The sequence below is a fragment of the Ochotona curzoniae genome, unplaced genomic scaffold (genome assembly GCF_017591425.1).
Source record: "Ochotona curzoniae isolate NIBS_2020 unplaced genomic scaffold, NIBS_Ocur_1.0 scaffold_3171, whole genome shotgun sequence".
NCBI lineage: Eukaryota > Metazoa > Chordata > Mammalia > Lagomorpha > Ochotonidae > Ochotona > Ochotona curzoniae.
In genome coordinates this window covers 3,230,538-3,246,897 of record NW_024467104.1, presented here as the reverse complement: position 1 = coordinate 3,246,897, position 16,360 = coordinate 3,230,538, and the positions used below count along the sequence as shown (strand labels likewise).

At 42.1% G+C, this 16,360-nt stretch overlaps 1 protein-coding gene across 1 annotated transcript; it reads right to left on the bottom strand.

Moving 5' to 3' along the window:
• LOC121172296 (olfactory receptor 5A1-like) lies at positions 1 to 948 on the bottom strand. The gene has a single exon (XM_041004147.1). It carries the CDS (start codon positions 946 to 948, stop codon positions 1 to 3), a length of 948 nt encoding a protein of 315 aa, XP_040860081.1.
• Between the last annotated feature and the right edge of the window lie 15,412 nt (positions 949 to 16,360).

Genomic DNA, 16,360 nt, shown 5'->3' with positions numbered 1-16,360 from the left:
TCATGACCTGGGAAAATTCCTCTCCAACACCTTCCACAGGGCATCCTTGATCTCTTTGTTCCTTAAACTGTAAATGAGTGGATTCAACATGGGGATCACAAGTGAATAGAACACAGACACCACCTTGTCCCTACCTAGTGAGTAGCTGGAACTGGGTCTCAAGTACATGAAAAGGGCTGTCCCAAACAACAATGTCACCACCATTAGGTGTGAGGCACAGGTATTGAAGGCTTTGCATCGGCCGTCCAGGGAGCGGATCTTCAGGACAGCAGACACTATGTAACTGTAGGAAATGAGGAGAATGAGGAACGATGTCCCTCCAACAGCAACCACCACCAGGAAATTGATCACTTGGCTGAGGAAGATGTCAGAACAAGACAGGGCCAGGACTGGTGGGAGGTCGCAGAAGAAGTGGTTGATAATGTTGGGACCACAGAAGTGAAGCCGGAAGATGGAACAGGCCTGGATCATGGAGCTCAGGAACCCTCCCACATAGGCGCCCAGCACCATGCGTGTACAGAGCCTCTGAGACATAATGGCTGTGTAGAGCAAGGGGCTGGAGATAGCAGCATACCGGTCATAGGCCATAGCTGTGAGGAGGAAGCATTCGGTCAGACCCATCCCGACAAAGAAGAAAAATTGAGCTGCACAGCCCATGAAGGATATGGTCTTCTGCTTCTGGAAGAAGTCAGCGAGCAGCTTGGGAGCCACAGCAGAGGAGTAGCAGATGTCAATGAAGGACAAGTTGCTAAGAAAGAAGTACATTGGTGAGTGCAGTCGAGGGTCATTTCTGATCAGAAAGATGAGGGCCAAGTTCCAGGCCAAAGTCACGAGATAGATGCCCAGGAATGTCACAAAGAGGAAGACCTGCAGTTCCGGATGGTCTGTGAATCCCAGTAGGATGAACATGGTCACTGAAGAACTGTTGTAGGTCTCGGCTGTGTGCATGTTTTTCATGGACCACAGGGACAAGATGTAGACCTGGATAACGAGAATCCTTGTGCAGGGAGTGTCAACAAATTATTCCAAATGCATGCGAGGGAGGGAGGAGGATTACAGAGGGTTGCAGTTTTACCCAAAAGCTCTATCTTTACCTTTTCTTCTCTCCTTTGCCCTCTGCCCATCTTTTCCTCAGTTTTTCTCTATCCAAGGCAATTGCAGTTCAGTGTCCCAAATACGTAGGCAGCATGGCATAGCCAATAGAAGTCTAAATTTAGGATTTAGACTTTCTGAAATCAACTGTTCTCCACTGTTTATTCATTACATCGTTTTGGATGGCATCTCTTGCTTTAATTAATTTATGTTTGAAACTGAAAGATAGTGATTACTTCACAGATTTTTAAGCATTGCATTTGCATTTCTAAAGTTAATATAAAGGGAACAGATTTCATGTTTCATATATACAATTTTAAGAATGCAATGATACTTCCAACCCCTCTCCAGCTTTCCCTCCTACTTTCTTTCTTAGTTCTCTTTTAATTTTTGCGATGACATACTTTCTTTTTTGTGTATGTGTTTAGCGTAGTCATTTTTTCCAAAATATAAATACTTTACATTTACAAAGAAGTCACATTAGTGGGTTGTCAAAGCAAGTTAAAGCTAAGAAACAATATCATTGTAAGAACATTTACCACTGTACCGGAAACCTCTTTTTTGCTTTCAAACCATGTCTCCTTTGCCTGAGAATATACAGACGGACAGTTTCCAAGAGGTACCTAAACAATTACAAGGACATGTCCGTTCTTTGTTTTCAAATCAAATGATATTTGAAATGCACACCAATCACCTAAACCAAGTGTCAATGCAAAGGACAAAGAAGTTTTCTTTGGAAGGGCTACAACACTTTCTGGGCCACTGCACTACTGAACAAAATGATGTTTGGTAATAAACCAAAATGACATTTATGCAAGATTTGCTTTTATGCTTTTTGTTGAAAAACACAAAGCTAGAAAAGCAGTAGCCAAGTGAGGAGCAAAGAACTTTGGACCTGGAGTCAGAAGTTCTGCAAGTGAGTTCTGGCCCCAGGGCTTTGTGGGAGATGACATACTTTCAATTTACCTTATAATCACAAACTCAAATGGCTATAGACATAAAAAAATGCTCAGGTTCCCTACCTGTTAAAACAAAACAAAACAAAACAAAACAAAACACAATGAAGTTGTACCAACTCCAGGGAGATTGGCCTATGTGCAGAAATCTAGTACTAACAAAGAAAGTGGGAGGACCTGTGAAGAACTTTAGCATGATTGAATGAAGGTGTGAAATCTCATAGAGAATTGCAAGATATACTTAAGACAGTTTTACTGTAGCTTCCACTCACGGTGTGGAGGACCCATCTTTTAGCAAGGCTGAGGTCTGAAATCTGTGTTGTGAGTCAGCACCACCTCGCCATACCTGTTCAGGTTAGCAGGAAATAGCATAAGGTTGAGGTCATGATTCTGATTGTGCTTCAGGCTGAGCCTGATTCTGATGTGATTTGGCCACTTGTCAGCTGTAGATAGCTGGGCAACTCATTTAGCCTGAGTTTTAACTTATTATTTAAAAAAAGAGGTACTAGTTATTACTTAATTGGAGGGTCACTTATGATAATACATGAAAGGTTTATGAGTTCCAGATGGTACTTATATGTGCTGCCAAAGCAAGCCCTCAAGATATCACTTATAAATTTACTGACTTTTTTTCCTCCAGAGAAACTGATTTATTGTTATTTATAGATTTAGTTCTTATTGAGCAACATTTCCTCCTCATGTGATAGGTTGAAATGTGCTTATCTTATATAATGGGGAGCTCACTGATGTATCATGCAGGTTCATAAAACATGTTTAGAAGTGTGGCTGAGGTATTAAATTATTTTAGATGGGGTCAATGTGTTAACTATAATCTATTTGGAATAGTGTGCTAGAAGAAAGAGTTTGCATATTTATTTATTTCTTTATGGAAGGATTTTCATAGTTAAGGATGATATTCTAGTCCCAAAAGTAAAAAATTGAAAGGAAAGGAAGGAATCAAGGATTGGTATTGTAATAATGCAGCAGGTTGGGTAATATCTGGTATTTGCTGATAATCATGCACATGAACTATTCGCTGATGGTCAATAGCTGAAGTTTATTGACATAGAGGATTTTAAACATGGAATGTCACGTAGGAATAAGGAAGGAGGGTTTGGGACAGGATGTGATTTGTGTGCTAGCAGCAGAGGGCATCAATGAGTAAACAATGCATTCTGGCAGGCACCTCTATATGATCTGCTATCTAAACTTGAGGATTAGGAAGTTCCTGACCTGTACATCTCCCTATCAAATGTTTCAGACCTTTGCTCTGAATTCCCAGAGCTTTCTCACAGGATTACAATGGTTATGGCTTTGCACAAGTGAGATTTCCCATTATTCTCTCATAATCAATCTGTCTTCCTACAACCTGGGAGGCGGGCATCCCATATGAACACTTTTTTTGTTCCTAGCTGCTCGAGTCGCAGTCCAGCTTTCTGCTAATGTGCCTGAGAAAGGAGCAGAAGATGGCTCAAGTATATGTACTCGTGTCACCCAAAATGGGAGACTTGAATGGAATTCTAGGCTGGCCCATCCTGGCTGTTGCAACCATTTTGGGAGTCAACTCTTCTCTCTTCCTCTCCATCTCTGTAACTTTACCTTTCCAATAAGTAACAACAACAACAACAACAAAGTTTACCTAGAGTCTTATTTCCACATATGAAGTCTCCTGACTCTTATTCTAGAAGTTGAAAAAGAAAGCGTGAGTGCTGTGCATGAAGAGGTACCTCTTCTTTTTCAAATAGCGAGTCAGCAAATATAGGAGGCTCAGATTGGGCTGAATCTGGGCGCCCTACAATTCTGCTGTGTTTAGATGAGGACTGAGTTGCTTAAACTCATGTTTAAACTTCTTACAGTTGGAATAGGAATATCTGAAGAAGAGATGCATTTATTTTTGTGTGAGTGGTTTGGTATAAAGCAGGTTTACTCTGTTGACTTATTCCCCTCTGTACCTGCCTGCTTTCCTTTTGTTGTTTCCTACCGTGTTATAGGGTGGCTTGAGATCCTCACCACTCACAACCATCCAGTCTCGGACTTCCAACCTCATTGTTGTAAATGACCTATTCTCAGATTTTTCTGTTATCACAACTGAAAAAGGAATAAGGCAAATCCCAGGATTTAGATATGATCAATGCAAGATTATATGAAACAGCTAAAGAAGTAGACCTCATTGGATTCATAAAGGCTGAGTTGCATGGTCATGAATATAAATTTTGAAGGTTGTGTAAGATTCAATTATTCCTTAGAATAAGACATCTAGCAAAGTATCTTACATATAGAGTTGATCCATGAGTTAGTTCTCATTTCATTGTATATCTGCAAGAGGGTGTTATATTTTGTGACCAAATGTGTTCAGTTGAGTTCAAAAGACATGGAATAACGGTGAAGAGACTCACAGCAGGCTTGTGGAGTTCAGAAGATTCTGTGGTTGCCCCTGATCAGGGCTCTAACCTTTACCTTGTAATGCTTTATTCTCTTACACCCATAAGTACCCAGCTTTCTCAAGATCTCACTTTTTCAGATCTTTTTTGTTCTTTTAAATGAACAAATGGCTGAGAGAACTGAAATAGTCCCTCTCAGTGCAAGGAGACAATTAAAAAAGAGTCAAGCTTTAGTTCAAGGATTGATTCCGATGGCAAAATTCATAGCATGAGTCATAAAAGATAAGGAGAGTTTTGGAGGTGAGGCAGGTTCTGTGAAATGTGGGAGAAACTATGATACAGGCTCGATTCAGATCCTCCAGCTTACTTTTCAGTCCATTTATGAATAATTGGGGCTGTATTTAAGGGCATAGAAATCTCTACAGAGATTTAATTTCATCTTAATTCTCATGCTAATTGTGAAAACTCGAACATGTTTCAAGTAATCCTTAAAGGAGGTGAAGGGCAGAACCAAAATTGGGCTTTTATTCCAGCACTGAAGCAGCTTATTCTGCAGCCTGTCTCAGATCATCGTGATGAACAGTATCTCTCTTTAGATAACTTAGTTTATTTTAAAGGATTGATGTTATGTTTGTTTTATGCTGTGTTGGCTTCTTACAAAAGTTTTTAATGGATATTCAGTACATTTATGAGATGAAGAATTCAGTTCATTGTGACTTTCTGAAGACTTTAAACATGCCACTACATTTTTAATAATCAGCCAGTTGAAAGGATTCTTTTAATTATTTGTAATATGGTTCATTTAAGACTTAATGAAGAATACAGTCCAGATTAGAAGTACCTATCAGTAGATAAATTGTGTACTGAGTAAACTGTTCAACTGACAAATCAAAAGCATTGAGATATCTGAGGCAGATAACAGTTTAGTACAAATTCCGGATTTCTGTGTGTTTTCACTTGAAGAATGCTCAATGGTTACAAAAGTATTCCGTCTGTAAATCAAACTTTGACATATTCTATTTAAGTAATTCATGACTGTCAGGGACACTTCAAGAAAATATACCTCAGAATTTTGAAAAGTATGGTCTCTAAAGGAATGAGCTGTCAAACAAAACACATGAGGATTCTGCTAAATGAAAAAACTCTATCTGAAAATGCTGTATGTATATAATTCCAAATGTATGATATTGCAGGAAAAATGAAAACTATGGACTCAGTAAAGAGACCAATGATGATGGAGCAGGGAGGGAGAGGGATACAAGCAGTGCAGAGGATTTTTAGGACAGTGGAACTACTCCGTGTGATGCTGTATTGCTGGCTTCCTGCCACTGGGCATTTGTCTTAACCCACAGAATGTTCAAACAGTCCTGATGTGCATTATGGACTTCAAGGGATAATGATGTGTCAGTGTAGGTCATTAATTTTAACAAAACATTGTGGTGGAAGGTGTTGCTGTCGTGGGCGGCTAAGATGTGTGGGGCAAAGAGTATGTAGGAAATCTCTATACAATCTGCTCTATATTGCTGTGAAGCTAAAATTGCTATAAACCATGAAGTCTAACTTTAAAAAAAAGTTGAAAAAAATTGGGCTGTCTTTAGTTCCTGCACTCGTTTGGGAGACCCAGATGAAACTCCAGGCTCCTAGCTTTGGATCGGCTCAATTCCAGCTGTTGTGGCCCCTTGAGGAGTGAATCAATGGATGGACAATCTTCCTCTCTGTTTCTCCTCCTCTCTGCATCTCTGATTTTGCAACAAAAATAAATAAATCTTTAAAAAAATTGGGCTGACTTTGAGAAAATGCAGATAGAAGAGAGAGGTACAAGGGTAAAAACAAAGTAATAGAACTCCTTGTTAAACTGTATGAACTTGTAGAGGTAGGTGCTCTATAAACTTAATATGGACATGAAGAAAAAAGAGTCAAAGAGGAGTTACTGCACTTACCCCGTCCTTCCTGGTCTGTCTGCCTCCAGCTGCCACATGACTTGGATTGTTCTGTCTTGGGAAGAGTTCGATGCTTCCAATGCCCAAAATATTAAGAAGTTTGGAAAGAGAGTTTGAGGCTGGTATGTTCATCAAGGATCAGAATACCTGTTTGGCAAGTAAGAGTGTGTTTGGACACAGTGATGGAAAGAAAAGATAGAGGAGGTTGTAGTTCTTATGAAGCTCTTAAAATATCCACTACGTCTACATTTGGGGTCATTTTGGAAGACCGTTTCACAGGTGAAGTTGGGGTGAATTTGGGAGATATTTTCCTCTTTCCATGGTAATGTATTATTACATTTGCCCATGAGGGTCTTTTTGAAAGAGCAATAAACACCTCACCCAAACTTCAGAGCTTTGTAGTTAATTGCCCTCTCGGGTTGTTTTGAAGATAAATTTATGTGCTCCAACGACAATGCTATTAACTCTGTCCCAGTGGCCAGGTCTTCTGATCCCCAAAGAATAATCAGAGTATCTTCTTTTAATACATGTTCAAAAGAAGTTCAAAAAAAGCATTGGAACTTAAGGACAAGACAAACAGCCACTCTGCAGAATAAAGGAAGATGGTTTTTTTTTTTTTGTACATATGTACATGTTACCCCCCTTTCATTTAGCCTGAAGTACCTATGCTAAAAGGATGGAGCCTTAGCCTTGTAAAGTTCCTACTACATGCCAAGCACTGTTCTTTGCATCTTACATCTATTAACTCATTAAATCTTCCAGAATCTTATTGCAGAAGAAGAAACTGAAGGAGCAGTTAATTAAGTTGCTACAAATTTTATAGCTTTTACAGCTTTTAAGGGATTGAACCAATATTTTGTCTCATGACTATATGATATCAAACTCTTCCTATGAAAGGATGGCACAGGTATTTATTTTGATGCTCAATTGCATACAAATGTATTGTTATGGTTACTCATCTCCCTTACGTCAAAACTCCAATTTCTTTCCATGGAAATTTACGATCTTTCACCAAGTAGGAGATCTTACTTATGGGGCACTTGATAAATTTACCTTAAAAGTATGTGCCAGAATATTGCACTGTGCCCCACAAAGGTATACAGTTATGATATTGTAGCCAAAAAATTCAAAGTATTAAAAACTAAACATATGGCATGATATAGGTACAATGATTTTAGAGCTTGAAAATACTTTTATTTTTGTATTTTTCATGTAATTCATACATAGAGTTGTTTAAAAGATTTATTATTTATTTTTATCGAAAAGGCAGATGTACAGAGAGGAGGAGAGACAGGGAAGAAGATCTTCCATCCGATGATTCACTCCCCAAGCAGCCGCAACAGTCAGAGCTGAGCTGATCCAAAGCCAGGATCCAGGAACTTCTTCTGGGTATCCCACACAGATGTGGGGTCCCAAAGCTTTGGGCCATCCTCGACTGCTTTCCCAGGCCACAGGCAGGGAGCTAGATGGGAAGTGGAGCTCCTGGGATTAGAACCAGCATCTATATGGGATCCTGATGTATTAAAGGCAAGGAATTTAACCACTAAGCTATCACGCCAAGCCCCAAAGATGTAATTTGAATTCATTCTATAATCACAGGCCAATTCACCACCAACCACAATATTCAATGAGTAGAAAGTGGGGAGACCACAGTTCCACAGGCGCATAGAGAAGGGATAAAAATAACAATCATATCACAAGATGTCATTTCTATATATTTTTTGGTATTCTATATGAATTGCCACATTCCAGAGAAAACAGGACATTTATCTTTTGGGAATGGCTTATTTTCCTAGGCATAATGGTTTTAAGTTGCATCGATTTTGTTGCAAAAGACAGGATTTTGTCTTTTTTTTTTTATGGCTGACTAGTATTTTGTAGTATTTTTATAATGTGTTTCATTTATCCAGGCATTATTTAATGGACATTTGTGTTGATTTTGTATCTTAGCTATTGTGAATAGCACCATTGCAATGAAATGGCGGGGGGCTGATTTTGTTTAGTTTGGGTAGATTCCTAAGAGTGAGATAGTTGAGTAATATGGTAGACCAGTTTTCAGATCTCTGTGAAATCTCCATATCATCTTCTTTAATGGTTGTACTAGATTGCATTCCTACCAGCAGTGTATTAGGGTACCTTTCCCCCTGCATCCTCATCAGCATTAATTACTTTTAGGTTTTTGGATGATAGCCATTCTAATTGGGGAGGGGTATAAGCCAAGTGGTTTTTATTTGTGTTTCCCCTGGTGGTAGAGCTCCTGAGCATTTTTCATGTGTCTGTTGGTCATTTGAATTTCGTCCTTTATAAAATGTCTGTGCATGTCCTTTGCCCATTTATTAACTTGCTGGTTTTGTTGTTGACTTTCCTGAGCTTTTTGTAGATTCTGGGTAAGAATCGTTTATCAATTTTGTAGCTTGTAAATATTTTCTCCCATTCTATTGGTTGCCTTTTCACTTATTAAAGCATTTCCTGGGTCTGGTGTGATAGCCTAGCGACTAAAGTCCTCATCTAGAATGTGCTGGGATCGCATATGGGTGCCGGTTCTAACCCTGGTTGCCCCGCTTCCCATCCAGCTCCTTGCTTGGATGAGAAGGAGATACAAGGAGAAAGGTCTTCCATCCGTTGGTTCAGTCCCAAAGTGGCCGCAACAGATGGAGCCAGGAGCTTCTTCTGAATCTCTCATGTGGGTGCAGGGTCCCAAGGCTGTGGGACGTCTCAGACTGCTTTCCCAGGCCACAGGCAGGAAGCTGGTTGGGAGATCTTGAATGAGAACTCATGATTTATCTTTTTTTTTCAATAATGTTATCTTAATGTATTTTCTTCTTATTACTGTTCATCATTTCTCTATGCTCAGTATGTTTCCATCTCTCTGGTCTGGTTTCTTTCTTAGAATTAAGTTCAGCTGCTTAAGGAGCACGTGATACAGAACTTGAAACATGGTAAAAAGTATAATGTGTCCAAGGATGATGGATCACTGTGGCAAAGATGGGGTATTATGTGAGTTTTAGATCCTGAAGTTTAACTGTTAAAATTGACCTGATGGGGAGTTTTAAGATGGCCGACGTAGGAGGAAGGCTGTGAGGGAGCGTCCAGTGAGAGAGGGATAGAACGCTACAGAAGCAGCAAAGAGGAACAGCAGGGAACCGCAGGGAGAGGTCCGTGAAGCTCCCTGGACAGTGTGGAGCCAAAAAGTTCCACACAACTCGGAAGAACAATGAGAACGGAGCAGGGCAAAGGTAGAGAAGCCGACATCCCACTCCAGACCTGCTGAGTCACTTCTGAGAACGGCCCGACAGGAGACGCAGTCAACTCAGAGACAAGGAAATCGGGAGGGATCCACGCCAGCGAAGGTCTTCAACAGCAGCAGAGGCAGACTGCAGCAGCCGGACGTTTGGTGAGCTAGGGGTTAACATAACAGCCTCCGCATTCCTCACCCCCTGCAGAGGTTCCAGCCTCTGAGAACACAGGGCAAGCAACTTGAAACTGTCAGGTCTGTGCCTTGGGAGCGGCGGCGCACAGTGGTATTGGTGGCTGAGAAGGCCCTGGGAAAGCGCCTCAGATATTCCTGCACTGAGGGGGCCAGTGCATCTTGGTGCGCAGAGGCTGCCGGCGAGGGTCTGGAATCCCCCACACCCTGATACCCGGTGGGTGGGCGACAACACCAGGAGGACTCTGAACGCTGCGCCGGGAGGGCTGGGCGGCTCCGCCTGCAGCAGCCGCCTCTGCAGCGCAGGTGTCAGGGGGGCTCTGAACACTGTGAAGGGTAGCCTGTGTGTCCCTGACACGCAGGTGCCACTCCCACAGTGTGACTTGCCCACTCCTCGCCTCCCACCCCGCAGTTCTGAGCGTGGGCAACCCACCAGGAGAGCTCTGAAAACTCCTGCACCACACTGACAGTGTGCGAACCCGCCGTGAAGTCATTTTAACAGGGCGCCTGGGTCACTCCTCCGCTAAGGGCCTGTGTGGGGGAGCCACACGGGAGTGGGGGCTCTGAACACCCACACACCACGAGTGGTGGAATCACTGCACAAGAGCCACGCCTAGAAAGTGCCTCACCCACAGTCCCGTGTGTGGGAGACGCACCAGGTGGGCTCTGAAAAACCCTGCAGTCCCTGACACGGAGAACGCAGGGAGAAAGCACATAATACCTTCTACGCCCTGTGGATTCCCGTGCAGGGGGCACACCCAGAGAGCGCCTCCATCCCTCCACGCCCTGGGGTGTCACACTTGTAGAAGAGGTGCCCAGAGTGTGCCTGGAATCCACTGAGCCCCCAAGGTGGTGCTCTACAGCCCCGGGCCCTGAGAACGCACCAACGGTGCCTTGAAAATTACCACGCCCGGCAACACCACGCCTGCAGGCTCCAATCTCTACAGGAAAGCGCCTGACGGCCCCTCAACACACGGGTCCATTTGCCCCACCAGAATACACCAACGCAATGGGAAAAACCACCAGAAAGAGTTGTGCTCCAGATGAAAGAGCCAGCACCCCACCAAACAAGGGCCAAAAGCCATTATCAATATCGGCGATGCGAGATGAAGACATGGAAGAGTTACCAGCAAAGGAATTGATGAAAATAATGCTAAAATTTCTCAGAGACATGGACACGAAGCTGGAAGACCTCCAGAACCGCATAATCACCGAAATACAACAAATCAAAACCAAACTGGATGCCCAAGATCATAAAATTCAAAGCATGATCAACAGAATAAATGCGGCAGAGGAAAGGATCTCTGAAACAGAAGACACACAAAATGAAGGTGCCCAGCGAATTAAACAGCTGGAGACAAGCCTCAGCAAAACTAATAAAATGATGCAAGAGATGAAGGATTACCTTAGAAAATTGAATATTCGGATCATCGGCCTCTCCGAGGGAGTAGAAAGAGAATCTGGAATGCAAGCAGTGCTTGACGAAATTATACAGGAAAACTTCCAAAACACTTGGAACACGAATCCACCCCGCATACAGGATGGACAGAGAACTCCCAACAGACATGATCCAAAGAGATCTTCACCCAGACACACGGTGCTCAAGTTCTACTCCAATGAAAACAAAGAAGGAATCCTGAGACAAGTACGAAGTAGAGAAAAGATCACATACAGGGGAAAACCCATCAGAATCACTGCTGACTTCTCCGAAGAGACCCTACAAGCAAGGAGAGAATGGACAAAGATCTTCCAAGTCCTGAAACAAAACAACTGTCAACCAAGAATAATCTACCCAGCAAAGATCTCATTTGTATATGAGAACGAAATCAGATACTTCAATAGCAAAGAAAAACTAGAAGAATATGTCTACACAAAACCAGCTCTGCAAAGTCTCCTTAGAAATGCGCTAGTCCTGGAAAAAAAGGAGGCAAATCACAAACAAAGTTGGCAAATAAGAAGGTCTCCAAACTAAAGGCCGCACAAACAAGACAATTACTTAGGCAACAACACACACACAACACAATCACATGGCAGGGCAAAATTGCAACCTCTCAATTTTAACTCTCAACACAAATGGTCTAAATTCACCAATCAAAAGACAGAGATTAGTAGAATGGATCATCAAACAAGACCCAACCATCTGTTGCCTACAAGAAACGCATCTAACCAGAAAGGATGCAAAGAAACTGAAAGTGAAGGGATGGAAAAAGATATTTCACGCCAATAGACGAGAAAAAAAAGCTGGGGTAGCTATCCTAATTTCAGACGAGATAGATTTCATTCTAACTAACATCAAAAGAGACAGGGAAGGCCATTTTATACTGGTGAAAGGAATGATCCATCAAGAAGCAATCACCATCATTAATGTTTATGCACCGAATCTTAATGCACCTAGTTACGTAAAGCAATTACTTACAGACTTAAGGGAAGACATAGATACCCGCACAATTCTTGTAGGCGATCTCAACACGCCTCTAACAACAATGGACCGGTCTACGAAACAAAAACTCAACAAAGAAACAACAGAGCTCACACAAACAATAGAACAACTGGACTTAGTAGACATATATAGAACTTTTTATCCTAAGGCCACAGACTATACATTCTTCTCAGCAGTGCATGGCACCTTCTCCAGAATCGACCACATGATAGGACATAAAGCGAATCTAAACAACTTCCAAAACATTAGTATCATACCATGTACCCTCTCAGACCACCATGGGATGAAACTGGAAATCAACAACTCAAAACTCCCCAGGAAGTATAGGCACTCTTGGAAATTGAACAATATGCTATTAAACGAACAATGGGTCAGAGAAGAAATTAAAGATGAGATCAAAAAATTTATGGAAACCAATGAAAACTCTGATACAACATTCCAAAACTTGTGGGACACCGCCAAAGCAGTGCTACGAGGTAGATTCATCGCAATCGGAGCCCATGTCAAGGCCCAAGAAACACGCCAAATACAGGAACTAACCACACACTTCCAGGATCTGGAAAAACAGCAGCAGAAGAGTCCCACGCACAATAGGAAACAAGAAATCATCAAAACAAGGGAGGAGATAAACCAAATAGAAATCAAAAAAACTATACATAAAATCAACAAATCAAAAAGTTGGTTTTTTGAGAAAATAAACAAAATAGACACTCCACTGGCCCGATTGACCAAAAAAAAAAAAAAAAAAAACAAGAGAAAGTGAGAATCAATAGCATTAAAGATGAAAAAGGCAACATAACAACAGACACTGCAACCATTAAGAAAATAATTAGAAATTACTACAAAGAATTGTACTCCCACAAATTTGAGGACCACCAAGAAATAGAAAAGTTCTTGGACTCCCACCACTTACCAAAACTCAGTCTGGAGGCAACTGAAGAATTAAATAAACCCATAACCGAGGTAGAGATTGAAACAGTCATCAAGGATCTCCCAACGAAAAAAAAGCCCAGGCCCAGACGGCTTCACTACAGAATTCTACAAAACATTCCGAACAGAACTAACCCCAATCCTCTACAAGCTCTTCAAAACAATAGAGGAGGAAGCAACCCTCCCAAACTCATTCTATGAAGCCAACATCACCTTAATCCCAAAACCGGACAGAGAACCATCAAAGAAGGAAAACTACAGACCTATTTCTCTGATGAACATTGATGCTAAAATTCTCAACAAAATCCTAGCCAATAGAATTCAAAAAACCATCAGACAGATCATTCATCCGGATCAAGTAGGATTCATCCCTGGAATGCAGGGATGGTTCAACATTCGGAAATCCATAAATGTTATAAACCATATCCAAAACCTGCAAAAGAAGAACCACATAATAGTTTCAATAGATGCAGAAAAAGCTTTCAACAAAATCCAACACCTCTTCATGCTAAAAACTCTAGCCAAAGTAGGCATAGATGGGAAAATCCACAACATAATCAAAGCAATTTATGAAAAACCCAACGCCAGTATCATACTGAATGGAGAAAAGCTAGAACCCTTCCCACTGAGATCTGGAACAAGACAAGGGTGCCCGCTATCACCACTGCTATTCAACATAGTCCTAGAGGTACTTGCAGAGGCCATAAGACAAGAAAAAGAAATCAAAGGCATACGTATAGGAAACGAAGAAGTCAAGCTTTCACTATATGCAGATAACATAATCCTATACATAGAAAAACCAGGAGACTCAATACAGAAACTGTTAGAACCTATACGAGAGTTTGGCAGAGTGGCGGGGTACAAAATTAATGAACGAAAATCAACAGCCATAGTGTACGCAAATAACACCAAGATGGAAGAAGATCTAACCAACAGGATACCATTCAAAATAGCAGAGAGGAGTATGAAGTATTTGGGAATAAATCTAACCAAAAGCGTAGGAGACCTATTCGAAGAAAACTACAAACTATTTAAAAAGGAAATTGAACAAGACCTCAAAAGATGGAATAACATCCCGTGCTCCTGGATAGGCAAAATCAATATCATTAAAATGTCTATACTACCACAAGCAATATACATTTTCAACCACTGTGCTGGCCCTAAATGTACTTTTATCTTGAATTCCTATAGACTGCCTGGTGAAATGATTTTTAATTAATACTAGTTTGAAGTTTTTGCTAGTCACTAGTGGAAGAAATACAAACCAAGATTACCAAAAGGTTTTTTTTTAAAGATTTATTTTTAGTATCTTTTTATTGGAAAGGCGATATACAGAGAGGAGAGACAGAGAGGAAGATCTTCCGTCCGATGATTCACTCCCCAAGTAAGCATAATGGCTGATGCTATGCCGATCCAAAGCCAGGAGCCAGGAACTTCTTCCGGGTCTCCCACATGGGTGCAGGGTCCCAAAGCTTTGGGCTGTCCTTGTCTGCTTTCCTGGGCCACAGGCAGGGAGCTGGAAGGGAAGCGGGGCTGCTGGGATAGAACCGGCGCCCATATGGGATCCCAAGCGTGCAAGGTGAGGACCTTAACCACTGCGCCGCCGTGCTGGGCCCTACCAAAAGGTTTTAAAAAATGCTTAAGGATCAAGATAACTTTTTACTGATAAGTACGTGTGGATTTTTTTTTTCTCTGTGCTTTACTTTGAGATGTTTCAAATAAACTAATGCAAATAGCTGTGTTGAAGTATTAAATAAACATGAAAGCAAACCATATTTTAGAAGAACCTGTCAGAAAACTCAGTCTAAGGAGAGTAAAATTCAAGCAAGATAAAATTTGAGTTAACTCTCAAAGCACTGTTTTCTACTTCTAAACATTTCTAAATTTGTGTGGAGTTCACTTACCTGTATATGTAATTTGAGTTTACATTATATGAAAAATATATTTTATTTAAGGAAGGATTGAAGAGTGAGAGAGAGAGAGAGAGAAATTTTCTATCAACTGATTCAATCCTCAAATGGCCATATCATCTGGTCTTGCCTAGGTCCAAAGCTAGGAGTTTCTTCCAGCTACGCTACATAGGTGCAGGAGCCCAAGCACTTTGATCATCCTCTGCTATTTTCTCAGGCACATTAATAAGCAATGAAGATGGACTAAGCCAGGTGTGACCAAGGAGCCTGCCATCACTCACAGGGAAAGGAACCCACAACAGTCTGGACTGGTCAAGGCAGCAGCACCCAAATGTGCATCCTGAATAGGGTGTGGGGTAGGCTGGGCTGCAATGTTCACCAGCTAATACAAGGCCAAATGGAAGGCCAGACTACACCAGGCACTGGCCTAAAACCCAATGGCATGTGTGAGAACTGGGTCTGGGAGTGGAACAAGTGGAGGAACTTGGGAAACTCCCTTGGTGGGTCATAGCTCCTGCTGGTGAACACGTGGTCCAGACCTGGGAGTCAGACAAGCTGGGCAAAGTATCTCCAATGGCTGGCCAGTGTGTAAGTTGGTAATGGAACGGGGTGGACTGGGCAGGACTGAGCAAATCTTAGCCCAGAAGCAAAATTAGAAACCAGGATGGAGCACAGGTCTTGCCGAGCTAGGCTCTTGTACCTACTGTCTGTGTGTGCCAGGGACACTAAGCCACAGTGTGTAAGGCAAGGGCCAGGACAGGTGAGGGGCTGTGCCAAGCTGAGTCAGAGCAACCACTGGCATGCGAGTGATCTATGGCTGAGAACAGGCCCGGTTGGGGAGCTAAGGGGACAACCCTAGCTGGGTTGAGGTTCCCACCAAGGGGTGCATGGGTTGGAATGGGGGTTGTGTTCTGATCAGGGTATGGTTGTAGTCTCCCTTGGCACAAGTGTGCACTGGGATTGGATGCACCAGGCCGGGCCAGACTCCAACACCCTCTGGTGTTCTGGAGGACCAGGGTAGATGTGGGAAGGACGAGGCTAGGTCTTAGCCCCTACTGAGCCATGTGTGAACTGTATGTGGGTATGGACAAGCTGTGGCTGGGCTGAAACATCCAGCAGCAAGAACCAGCTTGGGTTGAAGGCCAGTCAGGAAAAGTCACTATTCCTGCTAGAACAGGAGGTGAACTGAGTAGGACTGGCTCATGGATCCACTGGTATGTGCAAAATCTGGCATTGGGAGAGGTTCTGATGGAGGAGCCTGGGCAACTTTTCTGGAAGGACACA

Bases quoted from the DNA above. Each gene is read 5' to 3' on its own strand.
- LOC121172296 (XM_041004147.1), bottom strand. From the start codon at position 948: ATGCACACAGCCGAGACCTACAACAGTTCTTCAGTGACCATGTTCATC.